Below are 23,312 nucleotides of genomic sequence, written 5' to 3'. Positions count from 1 at the left end.
CGAGTCACATTGGGGAGCATGGAGCATCGGCCACACATGGGAGCATCACCAAATGGGAGAATCACCAAATGGGATGGGAGCATCGACCACATGGGAGCATCCAAAAATGTCTTCACAGCATGACAGGTAGAACACAGCACAGTGGAGGCCAGTCAGTGTCATCACAGGCACACAAACATTCCTACCTACAGAGGAAAGGTGCCCTCTGGCAGAGTCTCTGACTGTTCAAAGGACTTTGTGGCCATGTTGTCCTGGAGTCGTTCCTCGTTGTTTAGATGATAATAAAAAAAGCAAAAACTAATTAAAATGAGGTTGATGGGTGCTCCAGAGATTAACAGTTACAGCGCTACATTCACCTCCTCTGGTTGAGAGCTGCCCCGTGGAAAATAGTCAACAAAGTCCAAGGTCAGCGATGAAATCCCCTGGAAAATTCCCGCTGCCAGTTTGTTGGAGAAACTGAACAGCGAGAAGAAGATGGCCTTGTTGTGGCCAACAGTCAGGGTGATACACCTTGCCAAGTTGTCGATGACATCATGGAGCATCAACACTGGGCATCGACCACACATGGGAGCATCACCAAATGGGAGCATCAACCACATGGGAGCATCACCAAATGGGAGCATCAACCAAATGGGAGCATCAAAAAGGGGAGCATCAACCAAATGGGAGCATCACCAAATGGGCCCAGAGTATATAGCTGCAGAGCAGCGCAAAGTTTGCACTCAGGAACCGGAAGGCCAGTGCATGGAAGAAGGTGGCCAAAATCAGTTTGATGTATGGTCCATGCCCCATAACCTTCCTTACGCCCTGGAAAAGAATTTAGTTTTTCCGAGACATTCCGGGTGATGCACGGCGTGTCGGCCTTTCCAATGATCTGCCCCTGGACGGCTGCACCGATCACAAAGGCTACTACCTGAACGGTGGACTTGTAGGTACTGGCCGAGTCTCTCCCTCTGCTATGAGGTGATTAAAATAACAAGGGCGGAGTAGGGCACATGGTAGCAGGTCTGTGGCAGTACAACACCAGGTACCAGGCTGTGTTGCCACGTGCGAAGGCTGGAACACACCATAGCAGGAAATAGTTCACTACTGAAAATGGAGTTGATAGCCCAATCCATGGCAGCATGCGTCCCATTCGTGTCCGCGGACTGCGCGAGACTAGGAATCCTACTATGGGGTTCATTACTGCAGCCAACAGGTAGCCCACAAACAGCACCATGGACGCTCCGGAGGGATCCAGCCGAGCCACGTCCAGCAGGTATACCGGAAGGAACAGGTAGCCCACAAACAGCACCATGGACGCTCCGGAGGGATCCAGCCGAGCCACGTCCAGCAGGTATACCGGAAGGAAGAAGGCCAAGGCACAATTGGTGATCTCGTGAGGTGCTGTGCCAATGGCATAGCACAGTTTTCTGCAGACTGACAGCTCCGGCTTCCCAGCGAGCCCTCCACCTGCACATTCACAGAATTCGGTAAATTAATAGTTAGATCGTCATCAAACTAGACAAATTCATAGACTGTTATGACAATGGGTGCGTTCGGAAACCCGCACCGGGTGTGTACTCAGTGTAGTGAGTGCAGTGGGCGTGACGTTGGAGAGTGCGTTCAGTGTGGCTTATTTACGAACGACCAGTTTTAACAGCCAGCTGTGTGCTTTTTCACTCTGAACTCTGAAGGTAAACTTTCTGAAAAGCAGCAGTTGCTGCTGAGTATGCTAACGTAACGTTGCTATTAGGAGATGTAGGTCTAATTCACAACATTGGCATGTTGTTGATGTGTGTGAAACTATCAAGCCCAAACGACCAATTAAGCTGCAAGTGCTGTATTTTGCGGTTATTTCCTCCATTGTTCACAGCTGAGAAGCATTCGAGACACGGCCATGAAAACCAACCAATCAGAACACCGCACCACACCACCACACCGCCAAACCCCATCCTCTGAGTAGGGTTGGTGAGTGCGTGCACTCAACACACCAGTGCGCCGCTCACTGGATTTCCGAACGACAACGCACCAAGTGCACCGAATAAACGAACGACAACATGGCACACCAGTGCGTTGAGTGCGCATTTCCGAACGCACCCAATGTGAGGAAAATACTGTAGATGGAAAAGAAAAAACTGGGAAGAGTCTTGGCAGAAATATTTTTGACAAGTATGAGACACATCAGTTTGTCCTTTATGCCAATATCGATGGCATAAAACTAAAGGGATTCTATTGTATGGGTGATTAAATATTTTTAATCGATTGACCTGATTTTTCACATTCCATCCTGATTGGCTAAGATTGGCTTTCAAAGTTTGCAGGAGTGGCCCGTTCTAAACAAAAAGACAGATTCCTACAATAAGCTAGCTGGCCTGTTGGAGGTCGCCAAATGATATCAAATATGATTATTTTGTTGAGTCGCAGCCTTAAAGTTTGGGAACCCTTTCTCTACACTTTCTCAAACTTTTATGAAGGGCCCACTTGAAAATCTTGAACGTATATTGTTTCAATATATCTTTTGAATATTTATCTTATTTAATCAGTTTCATTTTGGGGCCCACTTACATTATCCTCACGGCTCACCAGTGGGTCCCACAGGTTGAGAATCGCTGTTCCGGATCAAAGCAGATGGAACAAGAGGCCAAACCTTGAAAGAAACATTGAAAGTGTAAATCAGTGCTGAAACTCATAGACATAGACTTTTACATAAAAAGGGTTCAAGTGGTTAACTAGCATTTCATAATGTCACCCACAGGCATATTTCTTTCCAGAACTCAACTGCTCAATACGTTTCATGACAGAAGGCTAAACACTGCCCCCTTGTGGTCTCAACATGACTAGTAAAAGACAAGCTGTCCATCCATAGAGCATCGCAGTTGAAGCCCCGCCCCGTCCTCACTCTGGTGTCGGAAGCGTTTTCCGCATTCATTTCTTCCATAGACATTTCATAAAGTATTTATTTAAACGTTTTTAAGCCTCGGACAAAGCCACCTCGGCTGGAGAGGGATCATGTCAATATTCACATTTTTTTGAACGCAAAGATTAATTAGAAAGCTGAAAAAAAGGGCAGGGTACAAGACTGTGTACATCATTATTTTTAAAATTGCGGAAACTACACTCCCAGAATGCCTTGCGAATGTTGTTGTTGTTTCCTGAAATAAAGCCCTTAAAGGAGGATGAAACCCCGCCTCTTATTTGTTTTATCAGACTTGAGAATATGAAAAGATTTCTAAAATGTAGGCGTGGATATCTGCCGTTCTGGGGGGAGGGGGCGGAGTAATGCGTCTTCTATCAGAGTCGAGACAGAGCGGCCCGGGCTGTCAGCAGTGCTTTTCCATTTCGGAAACATTTTTTAAAACCAGCCATTGGCGGTGTAAAAAGTATAAAGATTCGGCAACTCCATGTTCTTTATCCAATTATAATGGGGAAGTATTTTACAAAGAAGCTGTCTGAGCTTGTATCCATGGACAAACTTTCTCCAGCTCTGCATGGACCACGGAACCAGTGAAGAATGGACGCTAGCCCTATAGCTATTTGCTGTGTAGTGTGTGTGTGTGTGTGTGTGTGTGTGTGTGTGTGTGTGTGTGTGTGAATGTGTGTGTGTTTGTGCGTGCGTGCGTGTGTGTGTGTCGTGACAGTGCGCGCACACGCACATCGTCCACACACGAAAACTAGCAGATCTACAAGCTCGTTGTGAGCTTGTATATTAGCTATGTAGCTATGTAGCCTAGCTAACAGCCGTAGCAGCAATAGCTTCTCAACCATGTAAACACGTTGGTTTCGGCTCTACGGCTAGGCTACATACATAGCCGATATACAAGCTCACAGCGCGTCGCTTTCGCGACACGTTGTGAGCTTGTAGATCTGCTGTTTTCCGTGTGTGGACGTTGTGTGTGTGCGTGCACTGTCACGACACGCACACACACACACACACAGGCTACACTACACAGAAAATAACACAGGCTCCACACAGTGTAACTGTCCGTTGAGAGAGCCTGCATGCTCTTCTCTCTGGCTGAAACAAGCATACAGTGAAACCACGCCCCCCTTGATACGACTCTGTAAAACAAACGTTAATATTAATTAGATATGCCTACGTCACGTTACACCACAGAACATTGATAGCTAATATTTAATGAGTGGCGCGAAAGATTTCTTTTGGACCTAGAAACTGGAAGTACACAGAAATAGCTACAGAGACAGCAGAAAGCTCTGAATCCCCAAGCCTATGGGCAAATTGAACCATATCACTGCTCCCTATCACAAGTGACTCATTGATATAATATATATTTATAGAAAAAGTGATTTTGTGTTTCATGCTCCTTTAAATCACGCTCAGTTTAGTTATCCAGGCCCAGCATATGGCCTGAAATGTAGTGATTGTCATCTCTGTGGACGCTCTTATCGTCATCCTTAACATAGTGCATCATATTTGTAAAAGAAAGACGATCGCAGACGATCGCTCACGGAGTTTCTGTTGACGTGCAATAATCCGCCGGGAAGACAGGGGGCAGTAGCTACTTCCGCGGTAACCGCAAGATACACAAAAGAAGAAGAAGCTAGACGAATCACAGACGTCAATTTCACCGGATGTACATGTTTAGCAGTATGGGAAATGCAGTTCTTTTCCGTGCGATCTAGATTAAAACGTGTTTTTACTCAAACTAGAGTGATTGCATACATACTCGGGGGTTCTACAGGAGCATATAGAACCATTTTACAACCACCAGCCTAGTGGTAAGTGTACATTGAATTGCTACGACTTTGTGGCTGATAATGAAAAACGCTATGGTGAAAATGAATGGGTTGTTTACTTCCGACACCGCACTGCGATGCTCTATTACCATGCACTGTCTGCACTGACACTGAAAGACAGGACCGGGTTAAGTGAACATTAAAACCAGAGACACATTCTGGACTGTGATTACAGACAGAGACCCATTCTGGACAGTGTTAGGTGGACACTATAAAGATAGAAACAATCTAGCCTGTGTGGATATCACACAGACACACTGGTGAAGCCATTCGGTGTGTATAGAGATAAAGACACACTGTCAAGACACACGAAGGCCATGGCCGTCGTTGCCCCTCAAGTGTGGCCTTGTGCCCCTCAAGCAAAATGGCCCTGAGGCCACAGTGCCTTTAATGCCCCAACAGACTGTACCACCTTCTCCTCTCTCTTGTCAAATTATGTAGACATCAGTGTCTCTTTCTTGTCATGTAGACAGTGACTTTTGTTGAGATCGTCCCCATCTTTAAACCAATCCAGTAACTTTGATTGGTGCAGGGCCGAGCATGGATCAGATTGTAAAAAACATTTATTTCACTGCAAAAATGTAGCCTACTTCTTGATAAGTAGTGCATCAATGCTGCTCTTGTTAATTCGGGGGAATGCAGTTAACCATCACAGACTGCATAATGTTTCTATTCATTGAGAAGGTCTCACAATCGTTTATCTTACTGTAGCATAACAACAAATAATTTTAAAAAAATGGATAGAGAACAATATTACTTTTCATATTTTTAATAATTAGAATTATCATTAGGCTCTTTGTTCTGCCCTTTGGGAACAGATAGGCAGACAGACAACTCCAGAAAAATGTTGTAGAGTTAACAGGTGCTTTACTGTATGTAAGTGCTGTTACTAGATAAAAAAAGAATACTAAAATTGCTAAAATACAATAATTAATGTTCATAAGTTCATAAAGCACAACTCAACTCATAACTAAAATGATTTCATGGTATAAATAAATAATTCGTTTATATAATTGATTTCGTGTGAGGTTAAAATGCATAACATTATGTGGTTAAAACATTGTGGGATGGAACAGTGAAGGGGCCTGATTAGCAGCACACCGGACCTCTTTGATGTGGGCTTGATTGCATGTCATGAGACACAGGTGTTACAAACAGACCTGCTCTGCCTAGGCCAAAAGTTTATATTACGTTAAAAAGACAAAGAAAGACAGTGAGAAGAAGGACTATTAAGAACTGTATGCAACCTCCGTTGCATAGGTCTACCGAAGAACCTCCGTCCACAATAGCGGCCACCCAGTAGGCCTCTATATTTAGATTTGACTTTGATGTGGACGCTGTTTAATGGTTTAATGTTCTGTATTTTTTTTTACTGCACAAGTTATTGATTTATGTTTCTTATTCTGTGTAACTTAGTTCTCACGGCATGTTGGAGGAGAAGTGAGGAGGAGAATAAATGCCTGTTTTCATAAAGAACCGACGCCGAATTACAAAAATATCAATCATTGTGTTCAAACATTGCTAAATTAAACATGAACTCGACATACATTATCATAAACATCACAAAAGATACTCACAGACAATGGTTTGTCAAGCATGAACTCAAAACAAAGGACATCTCTCTGCCTCTCTTCCAAACTGCACTGAACAAACTCTGGTGCTGCACTGCTAATTACTACCTAGCACACCTTGAGCAGGAACATTGATGTATCAAACACCTGTCCTGTCCTAAACAAGTCACCCTCCCTGGCAGTACCCTGGCAATTTGAAACAGTACCACCTACTGGCGGACATAAGTCTCAGCCAGCACATTTCCTTTCTATCTATCAAGACTCAAGAGATTACATTTTTGTCTAATATATTTTCATGAATAGTATAACAATTTTGATTTGTTTCCATCAGGTTCAACAGATACTGTATGTGTGGAAGATGGGTTTATCTAGATTCAAGAATATGCACTTCTTAGTGTTTTATAGGCTACCATCAAATCATCTGGTCTATACCATCAAAATTAAATTGATGATTTCTTTATTCCAAATTGTATTTTGTTTAGGAGGATTAATGACAGACCAATTTATACAAAATTGGTCCTACTGATTCTGATATGCTAATAATAAGTTACAAGTGATTTTGCTTGCTAGTACACACGATGGAAACTGGATTCATATTCCTGTCGTGTGCTGTCTTTCATTTGTGAGCAGACAATGATTGGACAGACAATGAATGAGAGTCATGTATTTCAGGTGGATGTTAGTGGAGCCTGTGAGAGTCTGCCCCATGCCAAGCTCTTGGATGTGATTCGAGTCGTCCTGTCACCTGAAGATGACGCTTTTACCATACACTGCTATGCCAAAATATGGACGAAAGCCTTGAACAGCCTTAAGAAGAGTTTTGTTAACAGGGTACACTCACACACACACACACACACACACACACACACACACACACACAAAAGTTTGTATTACTATTCTTGCGAGGACATAGACTCGTTGTGAGCTTGTAGATCAGCAATTTTGAACTAACCCTAACCCCTAAACTCTAAATGCCTAAAATCCTAACCCCAACCTGAATGTTTTCCCAATTTTAAGTCTAACTCTCCCTGCCTTTTTAACCATAAACAATCAGTTATCTAGTGAGGAACATAAATGTTTAGTTTACCCTCAATGTCCTTTTCTCAAATTCACAAATTATCACAAGTACACACACACACACACACACACACACACACACACACACATGCTTTTGTTGTTCTGTGCTGATTTAATGGAGGATTACACTGAATCCAGTAACATGAAGGGCTTTGCGATGTCACTCCAGAGAGAAGGCAAGGTTAGAAATGCCATCCTGGTGGAGCAGGTGAGGCCACAAACCGGACGTTTTTATGAAACACTTTAAAACCGGCATTGAAAATAGTGAAAATAGCCTATCTGCAATCGTATAGACCTGCTATCTTTTGCGCGACACTCGTATGACCGAGTATAAAATAGGGCTTCACTAGTTCTCTTAACTTATCTCTGCTGTTGCTGTCTTCCAGACTTTCTCCTCAATCTTCACGGCGGAGATGCCCTGAATTGCTCAACGGCACTGTCATTCAATATATGAAGAGGTAACTCTTATGACACAAACTGTGGAATGAAGGGGGAATACTATTGGGTTAGAACTTTAAAAAATCAAACCTTGGTTTGAAGTGGAGCGGTGATTCTGAGCAGCTATACCCTTGTGTGTGTGTGTGTGTGTGTGTGTGTGTGTGTGTGTGTGTGTGTGTGTGTGTGTAGTCTGCACAACAGTGCCCATCTCAATCAGTTCCTGCAGGTCAGTACAGTACAGTACTGTTGTGGCTAGGCTGCGCAACAGTGCCCTAGCTGAACGGGACAGAGTGACAGGGCATGAGACTCCCAAAGCTATCCATTGGGAGCGCTGTTCCACCGCTCCAAAAAAAGTTGAAATACATTTTTAGGCCTGGAGATTCTGTGTGGCACTGGAATGCCACAGGTTTTATAAAAGCATGCATCTGGAACGTTGACTGTATAGTATTACTGTCCATTTGTAACAAAGGTTTGTGTTTGCGTTCTAGAACCTTCCGTCAGTGTAGAGGGATTCCCCTGGGATCGGTCATGTCATGTCTGCTGTGCTGTCTCTGCTACGCTCATATGGAGAAACTACTGTTCAAAGACATCACTGACAACGGGGTAATAAGCTTCAGTGGAAGATTTTATTAACCGATTAATTAATCAATCTCTATTTATTTATTAATTGTAGCGGGACCTGAACCATTTTTTAATACACTGTTAAGTCAAGAACAAGTTCTCATTTTGAATAATTGCCTGACAAGAGGCATCAGCCAGGTGAGGGGGAGTGTCCCTGAACCTGTAAAATTAAACATCTGAACCATATGCCTAAACATAACCATTGGTAAGCCAGGTAATGTACAATGTTAATGTTATACTAGAAATGACGGTAGGTTGGATCTGGCAGTTTGTGCAATGCATTGTGGGTATGATACTGCTACTGTTACCTTAAGACCATAGAGTTAAGATGTTTATTTTAAATGAACACTGATACCTCTGGCTGTAACAACCCATAACTAACAGAAGAGTGCAGTCTTATACTACAACTCATTGTGTGTGTGTGTGTGTGTGTGTGTGTGTGTGTGTGTGTGTGTGTGTGTGTGTGTGTGTGTGTGTGTGTGTGTGCTCGCGCACGAACGAGTGGGCGCGCGCGCGCGCGTGTGTGTGTGTGTGTGTGCGTGCGCGCGCTCGCTATTTCTTTCCTCTGTAGATGAGACTGGTCGATGATTTCCTGCTGATCACCCCTCACCTACACCAAGCATAAACATTCCTTCAGTATGGCACACACACACACACACACACACACACACACACACACACACACACACACACACACACACACGCGCGCGCGCGCGCGCACACACACACACACACACACACACACACACACACACACACACACACACACACACCCACACCTGTGTATATACTGTACTTGTACTTCTATACTTGTGAGGATCTTCCATATTTCCATTGACTATACATTCATTCCCTAAGATAACACTAAAACAAGGTCCTCTTGAAATGTGAGGACCACCAAATTATGTCCTCATGAATTGCTATGAATTCATCAGAAGAACCATTGTACAGTACGTCTAATACCTGTAAGGGCAAAAAGCGACCTCGCCCCAAAGGGTGAGGTCGTGCCATCTGAGTTGGCCATAATGGAGTCGTCTGACATCATACATGCAATCCCTTTAATGCCCATATATGGAGATCCCTGCTCTGAGTATCTGACATCACTGTGATGTCAACGCAGTGATGTGTCAGGGGAACCACAGTGTCAGGAGTTAGACAGACAGAGATACTGTCAAGCTGTGACGGTTCACATACTAAACTGCGACCTTCAGTCGCAATTATTTCACAACAGACATCAGATAGACAAAAGTGGTGTCATTGATATGACATAGGTTATATTATATAAAGAGGGTGGACTGCCCTTCCCCCAGCTATTCATTTAAAATGCAAGTTGCTCAGTGGCGTTTGAAGCACCCGGAAGTAGTAGAATTGGCACCGAAAAGGAGGAAGTGTTGAACACCGAGCAGGCACGCACAGTAGCATTTAACTGCACTCCCAGGTTTAATCACCAGGCGAAGGCGGCTTCCATGTTCTACCGTTGTTCTGGGAGCTTGACTTTATCCCCTTCAAACTTGGGTCCAGGACAGGTCCTTGAGGGGATTCCAGGGGTCCCCAGTAAAATGAGGAACAGTTGAAACACTTAAGCCCTATTTTTTTTTTTTTTGGCTCTTTGGAAATAGCCGATCTATAATCTTGCAGTGCGACCCCTTGCAAGCTTGTAGATCGGAAGAGTTTCAAAATAAATGTAGACAAATGTTGATAAATATTTAAATGGGGGTCCCTGGCCCAACATCTTCTCAATTTGGGGTCCGCAGCCAAATACATATCAATTTGGGGGTCCTTGATGATTAAGAACCACTGCTTTATCCCACTGTTCACCCTATGCAGGACGTGTTTGGTGGAGGTGCCACAGTATGGCCTGGTGCCAAACCTCCAAAAGGTGCCAGGACGTACACAGGCTGTGGGCTGCTGCTGAACACACACACCCTGGACGTTTACAATGATTACACCAGGTGATTCTTTTCTGCGTTTATGGGTTTCTTATACCGTAAGTAGCATATAAAAAACATTGTACTTTGTACTATAACGACTCAACAAAAATAACACCACACCCAGTCTTTCTCAGATAGTTTTCCTTGATCCTTTTACAATCACACACAAACCAATATGACAGTATGTGCTTGCTTTATAGTGTTTGACCCAATCTCACCTCACAGTTACGCAGGCCTGTCATTGCGCTACAGCTTTACTCTAGGCCTCACCCACTCGGCTGGACAACAAATGAGGAGCAAGCTCTGAAAAACTGTTTTTCTGATGATATTCTACTCCACTACTGTGTTCTATCGTCTGTCAGAAGGATATCAATGGAAATATGCCTCGGCTTACCTGAGTTTGCTTTTATTTTCTCGTACCAATTCTAATAAATACAGTACTTCAATCAATCAATCAATGGTCACACCCTTTTCCTGGACCTCAAGGTGTTATTATTGACCTGTCAAACTGCTGACTTCTCACAATACTACTTTGTGTGCAGTTGTGCACTCATTTCCGAATTACAGAGGCAGTTTCTATACCCAAGAATATATTTAAGCCATATTACCCGAGAGGTGTGCTTTATCGTGATTATCGGCATGCCAGCTACTATGTCCCTGAACTTCACATGAAAACTGCTAGGATAGCTGCTTATAAGGCATCGCCTACTGAAACAATAATAGCGAGCTGGCACCTTTTTTCTGACCAGCATAGCTGATTTCTGTGTTTGATGAGACCTGTTCCATATTTCTCATTATCATCACAGGTAGATAGCTATTTCAACCCATCAGATTGCTTCGTCGGAAATACGATTGTATAATCAGTATAATTATCACTTTAAACGTGACTTTCTTATTTTGGAGATGGAGATTTAGGTGAATTGTTATTTTTCACACATTTAAAAAAAACAGCTGCTTAAGAATACAGCTTATTTATCAGCTGTTATCACTATGAATGCAGGTGTGCCGTAATATCATGTAGACTTGCACTTTGGTGAGCCTTGGGCAAAAAGTTTGAAAACCACTAATCTAAGGCTTGATCTGTTTCAGTTCAGTCATAGTAGTATCTCTACACTCAACTTGTTTTATCATTTCTCTTCACAGAGCAACTTTGTTGAGACGGTCTACACAAACATCTACATGCTAGTCCAGCTTCAGGCATACAGGTACTGTAAACACTTAAGACTTTGATCTTGTACTAGAGCCCTGGTTATTTATTTATTTTCCGAATTGCATCCATCCATCTATCCATCTTCAACCACTTATCTGGAATCGGGTCGCGGGGGTAACAGTTCCAACTGAGATCTCCAGAGTTCCTTATCCCGAGCAACTTCCTCCACTCCTTCCGGGAGTATGCGTTCCCAGGCCAGTGTGGAGATATAATCCTTCCATCTGGTCTTTTGTCTGCCATGGGGTCTCCTCCCAGTGGGACATGCATCAAGGACCTTCCTAGGAAGGCGCTCGGGGGGGCATCCGTACTAGTTGCCTGAACCAAGCTGACTCCTTTCCAAGTAGGAGCAGTGGTTCTACTCCAAGTCTCTCTCGGGTGACTGAACTTATCACCCTATCTCTAAGGGAGATACCAGCCACCCATTTGGATTATATTATAATGTTAAATTAGATTCACAGATAGATACTGTACCTAGTGTCAACAGTCTGTTCTTTGTGAGTGACTATCAATGATTGTGTCATATTGTATTATTATAAAACACAGGGTTGGTAGAGGGAGTGTAGCGCCCAGGATTACATTAGATAATTGACACCGGGTGAAAAATGGGTTACAAAATCTTGGGATAAAATTATAGAAGTTAGAAGGTATTATGATAAAACACAATAAGCCATTAGGGCCATTCTTTGATTGATTGATTGAAGACTTTATTAGAAGTTTGCATAGGAAAAGGTACAGTTTCATGACGGTACAGTTCACTGGTACAAGGTCTACTAAAAGGAGATCCATGAAAAGACTAAGCTTATTTCCACTGGAAACCATTGAAGTATCTCATATAACATTGAATGACAGACAAATAGAACACAGTACTATGCAGTAGATATGTAAAGAAAAACAAAAAAAGACAGTAAGTCTAAAACAAACAGTATATACAGAGAAGGGGCAGGGGAGGGTAGGGTTGGGCTAGGTTCATTTTTTACCAGTTGCGAACGGCTGCTGCCTGTAAGTGGTTTTTCAGGGCAATTTTAAAGGATGCTAGTGATCCACACTCCTTTATGGCCTTCGGTAAAGCTTTCCACATTTTGGTGGTATAGCAGAAAAAAGAGTTTGACCCTTTGTTGGTTTTGACTCTGGGTTGAAAGTGATCTGTGGCGCTGCCTCTGGTGTTGTAATTATGGACATCCTTAATGTTTATAAAGTATTCTGCTTCTTAAACAATTAAGGTCCATTATTATAGCGTAACACCAGCACCAACTTCCTGTTATATGATTTGCCAGTGGGTTTATTTTTTCCCCCCTCGCTCTAGTGGGTGTGTCATCATTTATGTGTTAAATCTTCCTTTTAGGTTCCACGTGTGTGCTCAGTGTTTGCCCTTTGGTCAGAATGTTGCCAAGAACCCTCTACTTCCTGCAGATGATCTGGGACATGGTTAAATACACCAACCGGCTTATCAGGCTAAGCAATAAAGGCATTATTTACACATTATGCATCTTGGCATTCTCAAATTTTTTTTACAACCACTTTAAGCTGGCACCCCTGTTTTGGAAAGCCAAAATAGAAGATCTGCAAGCTGCAATGTGTTTGTATGTCTGTCTCTCTCTCTGCCCATCTTTTACCTTCTCCCCTCTCTCTTTCCTCCCTCCCTCCATCCAGGCATGTGTAACAGTGAGTTCTCCAGTATGAGGCAGTGAAGCTTATCTACTGTTTGTCATTTGTGCTGGTGCTGACGCACCACAGACCTCTCTACAAGGCCACGCTCCCTCATCTGCACTGCCGTATGTACCTTTAAATGGATTTATGCTCTTGTCAGCAACCCTCACCATTTCATGTCCAGCGCTAACCACCACGTTCATTTAAATCCTAACTTTAACCAAACACCACTTTCCTTGAGCTCTCCAAATGAGGCTCTGAAACTTGTCCATTTGTCTTTACTTTCCACTGTTGTGGAATACACTAAAACCCCAAATGTAATACAACGTAATAACCATAACCAAGGGCAACTTGCCAAGAAGCCTGTTCCAACTGGATTGAATGTGAATAGTAAACTCGGTTACGTTTTAATTGTCATTTGATCTTAAGACTAGACGATTCAGTTTAACTTTTCCGTTTTTGGACAGTCAAATAAGTTACTCTACTCACTGTCTATGAATATTTTGTGTCGCACCGATCCGCCCATGGGAGCATTCAAATGATGCCCACGGGGGTGTGCTAGAATCGAAAAATATCACATTTAAGCATTCAGAACATCGCTGATAAAAACGACAGCAGTCTGAATTACCAACCCTTCACAGGGAAGCGTGTTCTGGAGAGGCGGCTCCGTGCCCTGAGGCTGGTCAGGGTGAATCTGCTACCCCCAGAATCCCAGAGGACTTTGGGGCCATCAGGACCTTGTGAAACCCTTGGCTAGTGACCCGTACTTAAAAGTAAGAGACACGGTAAGACTCCCTGTTGTTTTCATACAATACAGTATGTGTAGGGCTGGGATAATTACTGCTAATGTGATGCATAATGGAGCTCAGTACTGCTGTAGAGCAGTGTTTCTCAACCTTTTTTCTGCATGGGCACCCTTTTCATGTCCCAAGAATCCATGGGCACACGAACATTATACGGGGATGGAAATATCATCACTGTCGGAAAGAAACCTTGTATTTCCAAGTTTCAAATGTGTACTTTTCTTCACAATGTAAAGCCCTGCTTCATCATACTCGGCTGTTTTCACTAGTTTAAATCATTTTTAAAATGATACATACAATGCTGGCTTTAAAGCTGATTCAAAGGGGCACACTTGTCCCTTCTCAGGGGCACAACAAAAGTCCCCACCCAGGCACAGTGGTTGAGAAACATTGCTGTCGAGGGCAACTGGGTTGGCCATACTGTACAGCGAGGGCAACCGGGTTGACTTTTGTCAAACATGTGCATGAACTCAATGTCCAGAGTGTTGCATCATATTGGATATGTCAATCCATTTATTTAACATACACACCAAAAAAATATATACAAAAACTCTTAACCAAAAACACTGACATTTTTGGACATTGATTCCATTGTGATTTTCAACCACACACACACACACACACACACACACACACAGTAATGATGCGTCTATTATAACATTTTCCCATGCACATTTCGCAACTGAACTGAACGCCCGCTGGAGTTTCATTCAGTGGTCATATCAAAGGTGTCGTTCACATGAGGATTTAGGTTCCTTTCCTTGCGAAATATGAGTGGTAACCATCTGTAGAGGGCTACCAGTGGGATGGAGACCACAGGCGCCACAGAGAGGAGGACAATGATGCCAAACACCCAGTCTGGATATTGCCTCGACTCAGTCTGGGGGAAATTCACCTGAAAAGACAAACAGACAATTATAGGAAACGCATTGCTTTTCTGACACGTCTGCATAATATGTGGCCATCTGTACTGTAGGTTTGTCACATGCTCTTTATGCACTCTTATTTACTTAAAGACTACAGTTTGTACTTTTGTTGCTCAACTCCAATCGTGTGTGTGTGTGTGGGGGGGGGGGGGGGGGGGGGCAGCAATGGCTTCAGAGCACAGTTTTGTTTTGGAGCGTCGACACGGCATAGACCAACATATAATGTATGGATGGCATCAAGGCATTCACAAGTTTAAACTTACAGTGTAGTGTGCAAAATATGACCGTTCTAAAATCTCTGGAGAAGGTTAATGTGTTTAAAGGAGTAGTTCACCCCCAAAATGACTTTTTTTCTATTGATTACTCATGCCTTGGAGACTCGAGTTCAATAATATTTTTGGGTTTTTGTCACATTCCTAAGACAATAATTTGATTACAATAAATGTACGCCCATTGATTCCGGAGGGGGACCCAAATGCATTCGGGTCCCCATCCAGAATCAATGGGGGTGGATTTACTTTTTAACTTGTTTTGTCTTAGGAATGCGACGACAACCAAAACATATTAATGTACTCAAGTCTCCATGGCGTGAGTAATCAATAGAAAAAAAGTCATTTTGGGGGTGAACTACTCTATTCAAGTTGCCATTGTGCACTGCATACCTCAGGGACATAATATATGAGACCGAATGCTCGGACACATCCCGAGTTGACACGCACGTGCACATACGCGCACACAATCACACATACACACACAAACAAATTCCGTACAATAGATTATAGTAGCCTTAGTATAAATAGATAGATGAGCACACTTACATAACCAGGGTCCCAAGCAGGATAGGAGGGGCGTGTCTGTACTTGGATGGCCACATAAGCAATGAACACCACAACAAGCATTACAGGGCTGATGACCATCCAGCAAGCCTTCCAGTAAATGTTGGGCCTCTTCCCTGTCATGAAGTAGATGTCCTCACTGAAACTGTCATGCAAACGCAACAATTGTCAGTGAAACGAGTTTACGACACAGTCTGATTCTGAGCCATAATTGATTCTGAACTGGAATAAAGAAACAAACTTTACTTTTTCATTCCATAGACATAAATCACTCCGACAATCTCAAAGAATCCAATGATGAGCAGTGGCACAGAGGCCACGTAGCTGTTGAAGATCTCCAACCAGTAGTTCCCTGAACCCATGGTGAATATCAGAGCCATGGAGAAACTTATCAGGCACACCAATGCTGGGGAAGTGAGAGGAGAAATACGTTTAAAACCAAAGGAATGGAATTGTTGTGCAGTGAGAGTTAACTTTATGGATTTATTTATTTTTGTTTAGTTTATTTAAATCCTCATCAACATTATCACAAAACCTTTCAAACTGATCCAACAATCTCAAAGCTTATTTATGCCGATCCTTTCTATATATCAATTACCAGTTTCACTTAAAATAAAAGGTTCATAATGAATGAACACAATCCGTATTTACATTCATGATTTACATCGTTTGTGATAAACGAACACTGAAAGATATTCGATATTTGCATTCACAACTTCATCCATATAATATACACCAATTAAAATATACAATACATAATGTATACAAGCACCCACACTGCCACAGCACACCATACCCCTCTATTGCTCAACTTATTTTTACTCTCCAATTATGCCAATAATCTGACCATTAACAGGATTAGAATTCTTTATTCCGTAATTCCAACATGCAAGGAATGTGCTGGTTTGTGCAAGTTATTGCAGCAACAGATGTTACAAACTGTAAATGTTATAAGTTAAGCTCAGAAATATGTATATCTATGTATCTACAGTTCATACTACAAATCATACCTGTGAGCAGTTCATGTGGCATCCACTTGGGCACCAGTTTCATGTCGTGGATTGGATTGAGAATGCCCTCGATGTTGCCAAACATGGAGGAAAGGCCCAGGCTGAAGAGCATGACGAAGAACAGCACAGCCCAGACCTGAGAGCCTGGCATCTCTATCACAGCCTCAGTGAACACAATAAATGCCAGGCCAGTACCTGATGCACTCTAGGACAGGAGGACAAAAAAAAAAGGGAAACAACAGACGTCATGTATTATTGGCGATATGGTCCTTTAACATTAAGAAGTGGTCCTGTATGCAGTATTTCCATCAATGAAACAGAACATAGTCTCTAAAACAATTATAACTGTTCACATTAGACATGCAGGATGGTAGATTTATTAATGATTAATTGTGAATAACTTGGACCGTTATTAATATAGCCAATGAGAGACAGATGAAAAGGCCATAATGGAAGTGTTCTTTGTGCAAAATACCTGTTCCAGGAATGTGTTTAAATCACAATGTTTCAGATCCAAACTGGAGACTTCTTCAGGAAATGACCCATTGAGACTTTCGAACCATTTATCATAGTTGTCAAGTGTTATGTTTTGGTCCGCAATGTCAAACTTGTTGGTCAGAAGCAAGATGTTGCTGTAGATGGAATACAAGATAACATCATGTAACGAGTTGGTATGAATAGTAGGGCTGTCACTGTCACGATTATTACATTTTACATGACGATTAATTGTCACTCAAATAATTGCGATTAACGATTTAATTGTGTTTTTGTTGTTGACAATTACATTTCTGTTTGGCTTGTAGGCTTTGAAGTTGCACATGGCAGATATGACACAAAGAAATTACATATTTGACTTAAAAAAGAACATTGAGTGTGGAAATAGCCGATCTAGATCTGCTATTTCCACTATTTTTGAAAATGTTTCAAAATAGGCCTATCTGAAAAAGTTTCAACATGGAAACGATTATGACCAAATAATTGCCATAGACGATTATGTAACAATTGTGACAGGCCTAATGAATAGCAAGGTGATTATACCTGTATGGCATAAGAACAAAACACAACATACAGTACCACCCACTCACTGTACCTCTGTATGCAGGCATCCAAGTTAGTCTTGGCTTTAAATCCCAGGATAGAGAAGACAGAGATGGAGGCATAGAGAGACGTAGCACTGTTTACCAGACCAACCAGGACAGCATCTCGCTCACAGTTATTTCTGAGACACAGAACAGAACACACAGTTTGACTTTGCCACTTCACTCAATCCCCATGGTTGACAATACGATACATGGACGGTCACGATATTGGTTCTTCATGGTGATACGATACGATTCAATTCAATGATTTAAAATCGATATAGCAAAGAAATTAAATCTGTGTGAAACTTGACAATAGTGCATGTTTTTAAGGGGATTTATGGATATAAATAAGTAAACACTGTGATTCTCTAGCAAATACATGGACATTGTATTCCAATACATATTGACAAACCCACACCTTGACATGAACACAGAGATTACACACATTTATCGATAGACCAAGAGTACCTATATGGAATGGAAAAGTAATTAAACCCCTCTTTTTTATTTTCCTTCTTAAAATTGCTAAATACAAGGCACAAATACTTAGTTTCCATAATTATTTTCACTGCAAAACGATTTGATACAGATTATCTGCATTGTAAAAAGATACCGATACGATACAAAGCCAAAACGGTACGATATTTTGCATATCGATAGTATATCAATGCAAATTCAAACACATTTTTCGATTCAGTCCCTAACACTCACCTCTCTGGATTGTAACTGGAGAAGGCGATGAGTCCTCCAAAGGCCACTGAGAGAGAGAAGAAGATCTGCGTAGCGGCATCCAGCCACACCTGGGGATTCTTCAGAACCTCCCACTGAGTGAAGCACAAGATTACATAAAAGATAAGTCCATCAGACCGTCTGGTTCACAGAGTATGAATCAGGCTTTGACTAGTCAGAGAGCTCACGTCGGGTGTGAAGAGGTAGATGAGTCCGTCAGTGGCTCCTGGCAGAGTGAGGCCACGCACCAGGAAGATGGTCAGTACCAGGTATGGGAATGTGGCCGTCACGTACACTGCCTAAAAAATAAATAAAACTTGTTTCACTCATTTTCATGAAAGGTGAGATTGTTTTTGTTAAGGTAAGTGTTAAATGGCTCTACCGTATATTCTGATAGTAATCATTGCTATACAGTGTTTGTTCATTAACAGCGGCCTCCCTAGCTCTTTACTAAATAGACATTTTTCAGATCAGGATACCAATTCTGTTCAATGTGGAAAGAGAGAACTGATTCAGGATACAGGATAGAAGTGAGGAAACAAAAATACATTAGCAGACAAAACTGGAACTTGAAAACTATAAGACTGAAGCTGATAATTATCTTTGTGGGGTTTTCTCTGCTCATTGGATAAAATGGCAACCTGAAAATGTATTTTCCGTTTACTAAAGAGCTGGAGACATGGTCTTACTGAACAAACACGCTATAGCAATGATTATCAGAAGCTTTAACGTTTTAACATTTCACTTATTGTACTGTAACCCCATGTCTCTATGGACTACAGTATGTGTTTTTAAAATATGGCATCACTTTGGTGAACCAGTTCCAATCACCTTTCCCATAGACTCGATGCCCTTGATGAAACAGATGTAGACTATACACCACGCAGTGGCCAGGCAGACCACCAGCCACCACTGCAAGGGACCGCTCTCCATGATGTCTGTTGTGATGTTCAACGTCTCACGGTACCAGAAGTAGTTCACTGGTGTGCTGTCCACACACTCCTTGTTATAACCTGAGTGATTATTATGGAGGTAACACATAGAGAAAGAAGAGATCATGAAACAGCTTCATTTTGTTTATGCAAGAATCAAACAAGAGAACATGATTCGGGTACTTAAAAAATAATATATATATAAATTGTGTAGTTCTAACAGAGAAGTGAAAATGCTTACTTGTGAGACTGTCATCGATTGGACACTGGCTCCAAGGCAGTGGGTTTTGGAAAGAATGAAAGAAATACCACAGCACCCAGGCCAGAATGGTATTGTAAAACATTGATACCAGGAAGGACACCATCATGGATGCAATGCCTGTACAGTTCAAACAGAAAGTGACATTATACATGCAACGGCACACAAGACACATGCATTATTGCAACCGAAGGTCACAGTTTAGTATGTGAAACGGCACATGCTGGACGTCTGGACGTGTACACCTTTTTACGGTCTATGGGTTTGCCGCTCTGACATCATGCTCTGACATCACTGTGATGTAACACTAACAGAATCCCTTTTATGCCCATATAAGGAGTTCCCTGATGTCATCAATATTAAGCCCATATCTAACAGGACCTCATGTGGGAATGCCCATATATGGAGGCCACATCGGCCACATACAGTACCACACTAACAGAATCCATATATGGCCAATACAGATGGCCAAGACAGCCCATATCTGCGTTGCTGGTTCTACAGACATGTATGGGCATAAAAGGGTATGATCAGATGTCATAGACATCATATGACTTTCACATAACGAATAACTGAGTAAGCATGTTTGGGCTCTCACAGCATATCTCCATATACAGTACATGGATCTCCATATTTGGGTACCAGGGGTCTCCATATATCGGTAACTGGTCCGACATACATCACTGGCCAGATGGCCAAGACATGGCGCCTTGTCGCCCTGAGGCGTCTTACTAGTATTGTACATACATACTGCAACCACTGCAACATGTTATTGTGTAATGTATGCAAATGTGAGCCCAAAAGATTTGGGGGAGACCAGCAACAGATATACTGTAGGCTACTGTAACGTTGCTGTAAGTGATTTTGATGGATATCATGTCAAAGTGTTATTTCTCCTGTGGTGAATTTCATTATGTATCTATCTCTGACTAAAACCAACCCCATGCATACTGTATTGTATGTTGTCAAGCAAAAGTGTTAATCTGCACACCAATAGTAATAATGATAATAAAAAAAAAACAGTAATAAAATGTAACTACTTAATCATTATGCTGCGACCAACTCTCGCTTGAAAATGTTTGGCAAACAACAGAAATCATGGACACATTGACACACTGACCTGCTATACAGTAGATAGATACCTTTATCATCCCACAAGGATAATAAAGGTATCTACCTACACAGTATACTCTATCTATTTAGGCCAGGAGAACTGTACCCACCGACTCCTCCCAGGAATGGTGAGATTGAGTTCCAGACACCGGTGCTGCCCATGCGAAGCCTCTGTCCTATCGCTAGTTCCAGGTAAAGCAGTGGGAGGCCCTCAAACACCAGTGCTATCGTGTAGGGTATGAGGAAGGCACCTGCACAACACAACACAAGTTACAGCACAGCAGGTGTGAGTCACATTTCTTTACAGGGGCAGTGTGGTCTTCATTACTGTAGACTTTGCCTCAGAACACGGAATAAGAAATAAAAATGCCAATCTTTATGACCGTGATTGGTCTGTATGAAAACAGTGATCATTGCTGTCATGCAATTGAAAAAGAAGGCGGAAAATTACAATAATTAGTCAATTAAATGAAGTCCCCTCAACCCTTTACATAATTCTACATTCATTCAAACTCCTAAATCTGACTGGAGAGGGAGATATTTCTAAAGAAAAAAAACAGTAAGACTCGGGAAATCGGGAAATATAAGCGACCGCCAGGTCGCATACATAAACTTTAGAAGGCAATGGTAGCCAATCAGGAGGGAATATGGGAAATGGGACAGATCCATGTTGACATGACTTTAGAGATACTGTGTACCGCTTTGTGTGATTTTAGGGCAAAATCTGTTGGAGCACTGTCCAAAAATGTGTTTTAAAAAGAATTGTCCAGATGGTGGCGCTAGATGGGAGAGATGCATTTTGATGACATGACTGTAGAGATACTGTGTACCGCTTTGCGTGATTTTAGGGCAAAATGTGTAGCAGCAGTGTCCAAAAATGTGTTTAGCAAGAATCAGCCTCACGGTGGCACTAGAAGAGGGGCATGTGAGAAATGAGGGGTGGAGGTTGTGGATTGTCAACCAAGGAGTGTGTGTGTGTGCAAAATTTGGCATGGATCGGGGCAACGGTGGCGGAGATATGAGAAGGGCAAAAGTGTGACGTGTGACTGACCGACAGACTGACAGACAGACTGACTGACAGCTGGTGGAGGTTTTGATAGTAACTGCGACCTGACGGTCGCAATAATGGTTGTTATCTCTATAGCCTACTCTCTGCGGGTAGGCTATAGATAACAGGTTGCTGACCCCTGGTATACAGTATGTATTCCATTCCATCACACTATACAAAATAGGTGAAATCACTCAAATACCGGTAACTTAGAAGATTAAAATAATTAGCAGGACCTTGCTAACTCAAAGCCTATCTTAAAACACCTGTAGTGGCAAGTTTAATAAATATATACAAGTTTTCACAGCAAACCTTAATGTTGAAAATTAATTAATTGAAAAACAATGGAAATAGGCTACTGCATCTCACCTCCTCCATAGATTTGGCAAAGATAGGGAAATCGCCACACATTTCCCAGTCCTACTGCAAAGCCAATACAGGTCAGCAGGTATTGGACTTTGTTGTCCCACTTGGGTCTCTCCTTGTCCAAACTGGATGTCTCCATGTTCAAACCTCCTCTGCAGCACAAGCACCTTTAGAGGTTTTGTACAGTTCCAGTATGAAGCAGATGTCCAAAGATACCACGAGTATTTCCAATTCAACCCCTCACTCCAAATCGGTAGACAACATATAGTCTGATATTTTTCTGATTTAGTTTACTTTGTTCCGATGCTTTTCATTAGGTTTAGCCTCCTCTGCCTTCAATAAAAGCCAATTAGCATCTGTCAAGTTTGTTCTGCTTGCCTAGCTCTCTTTGCCCCTTTTATCCTCTGTTGCCCTCCCAGTCTCCACTTTGAGCTCCAGCGTCATAGATACAGCTTTTATAGGTTTGGCATGAAATCAGGCCACCAGGAAGGGGGTGAAAATAAGAGTGGGAATGATGATTAAGTGGTTATACATCCTTTGTTTGTTTGGATGGAATGGGGCTTTACTGTGGAACAGATTAATGGATAACTTAGAGATGCTGCTCCAATTGATCCTAAGCACGACCAGTCAATAAAAAAAGGTGCCCATAGGCCAGGGAGGGGGGTGGGACGACGACTACCATTACGGTAACTCCTGCAGGGCAGAGCAGAGGTCAAAGGGAGAGAGCTCAATACTAAGTTTACTAACGCCTTGTTATATAAGCTTTCATTTCATACACATCTATTTTATGCAAGATGAATCAATGAACCAATCGGAAAAGGTTAATCTGGCCAAGGCCCTATGAAATCGCCTATGTTGTGCCATTGACACATTGCCATAAACTGTATCTTTTATGCTTTCAATAATAATAAAAGTTTTGTTTTATTGTGAATGTTGCAGTTAAGAAAATGATGGTGAGGCAAAGTTCAGTGATACC

The 23,312-nt window shown here is 42.2% G+C and overlaps 1 protein-coding gene across 1 annotated transcript; it reads right to left on the bottom strand.

Annotated features, from left to right (window-relative positions):
- Positions 1-338: 338 nt before the first annotated feature.
- Positions 339-22,475, bottom strand: LOC308293144 (sodium-dependent neutral amino acid transporter B(0)AT3-like; the record flags this gene model as incomplete). The annotated part of the gene is made up of 15 exons (XM_080735578.1): positions 339-547; positions 1,150-1,452; positions 13,865-13,929; positions 14,818-14,930; positions 15,780-15,942; positions 16,044-16,203; positions 16,808-17,012; positions 17,283-17,439; positions 17,898-18,026; positions 18,601-18,713; positions 18,807-18,917; positions 19,450-19,631; positions 19,792-19,929; positions 21,033-21,173; positions 22,340-22,475. The coding sequence occupies 15 exons, from the start codon at positions 22,473-22,475 to the stop codon at positions 339-341; spliced, it is 2,325 nt and encodes a 774-aa protein (XP_080591704.1).
- Between the last annotated feature and the right edge of the window lie 837 nt (positions 22,476-23,312).

Source organism: Nannobrachium achirus, assembly GCF_963921795.1.
Source record: "Nannobrachium achirus genome assembly, chromosome: 10".
Lineage (NCBI taxonomy): Eukaryota > Metazoa > Chordata > Actinopteri > Myctophiformes > Myctophidae > Nannobrachium > Nannobrachium achirus.
Note: the sequence above shows the minus strand (reverse complement) of the source record. Positions and strands in the feature narration are given on the sequence as shown.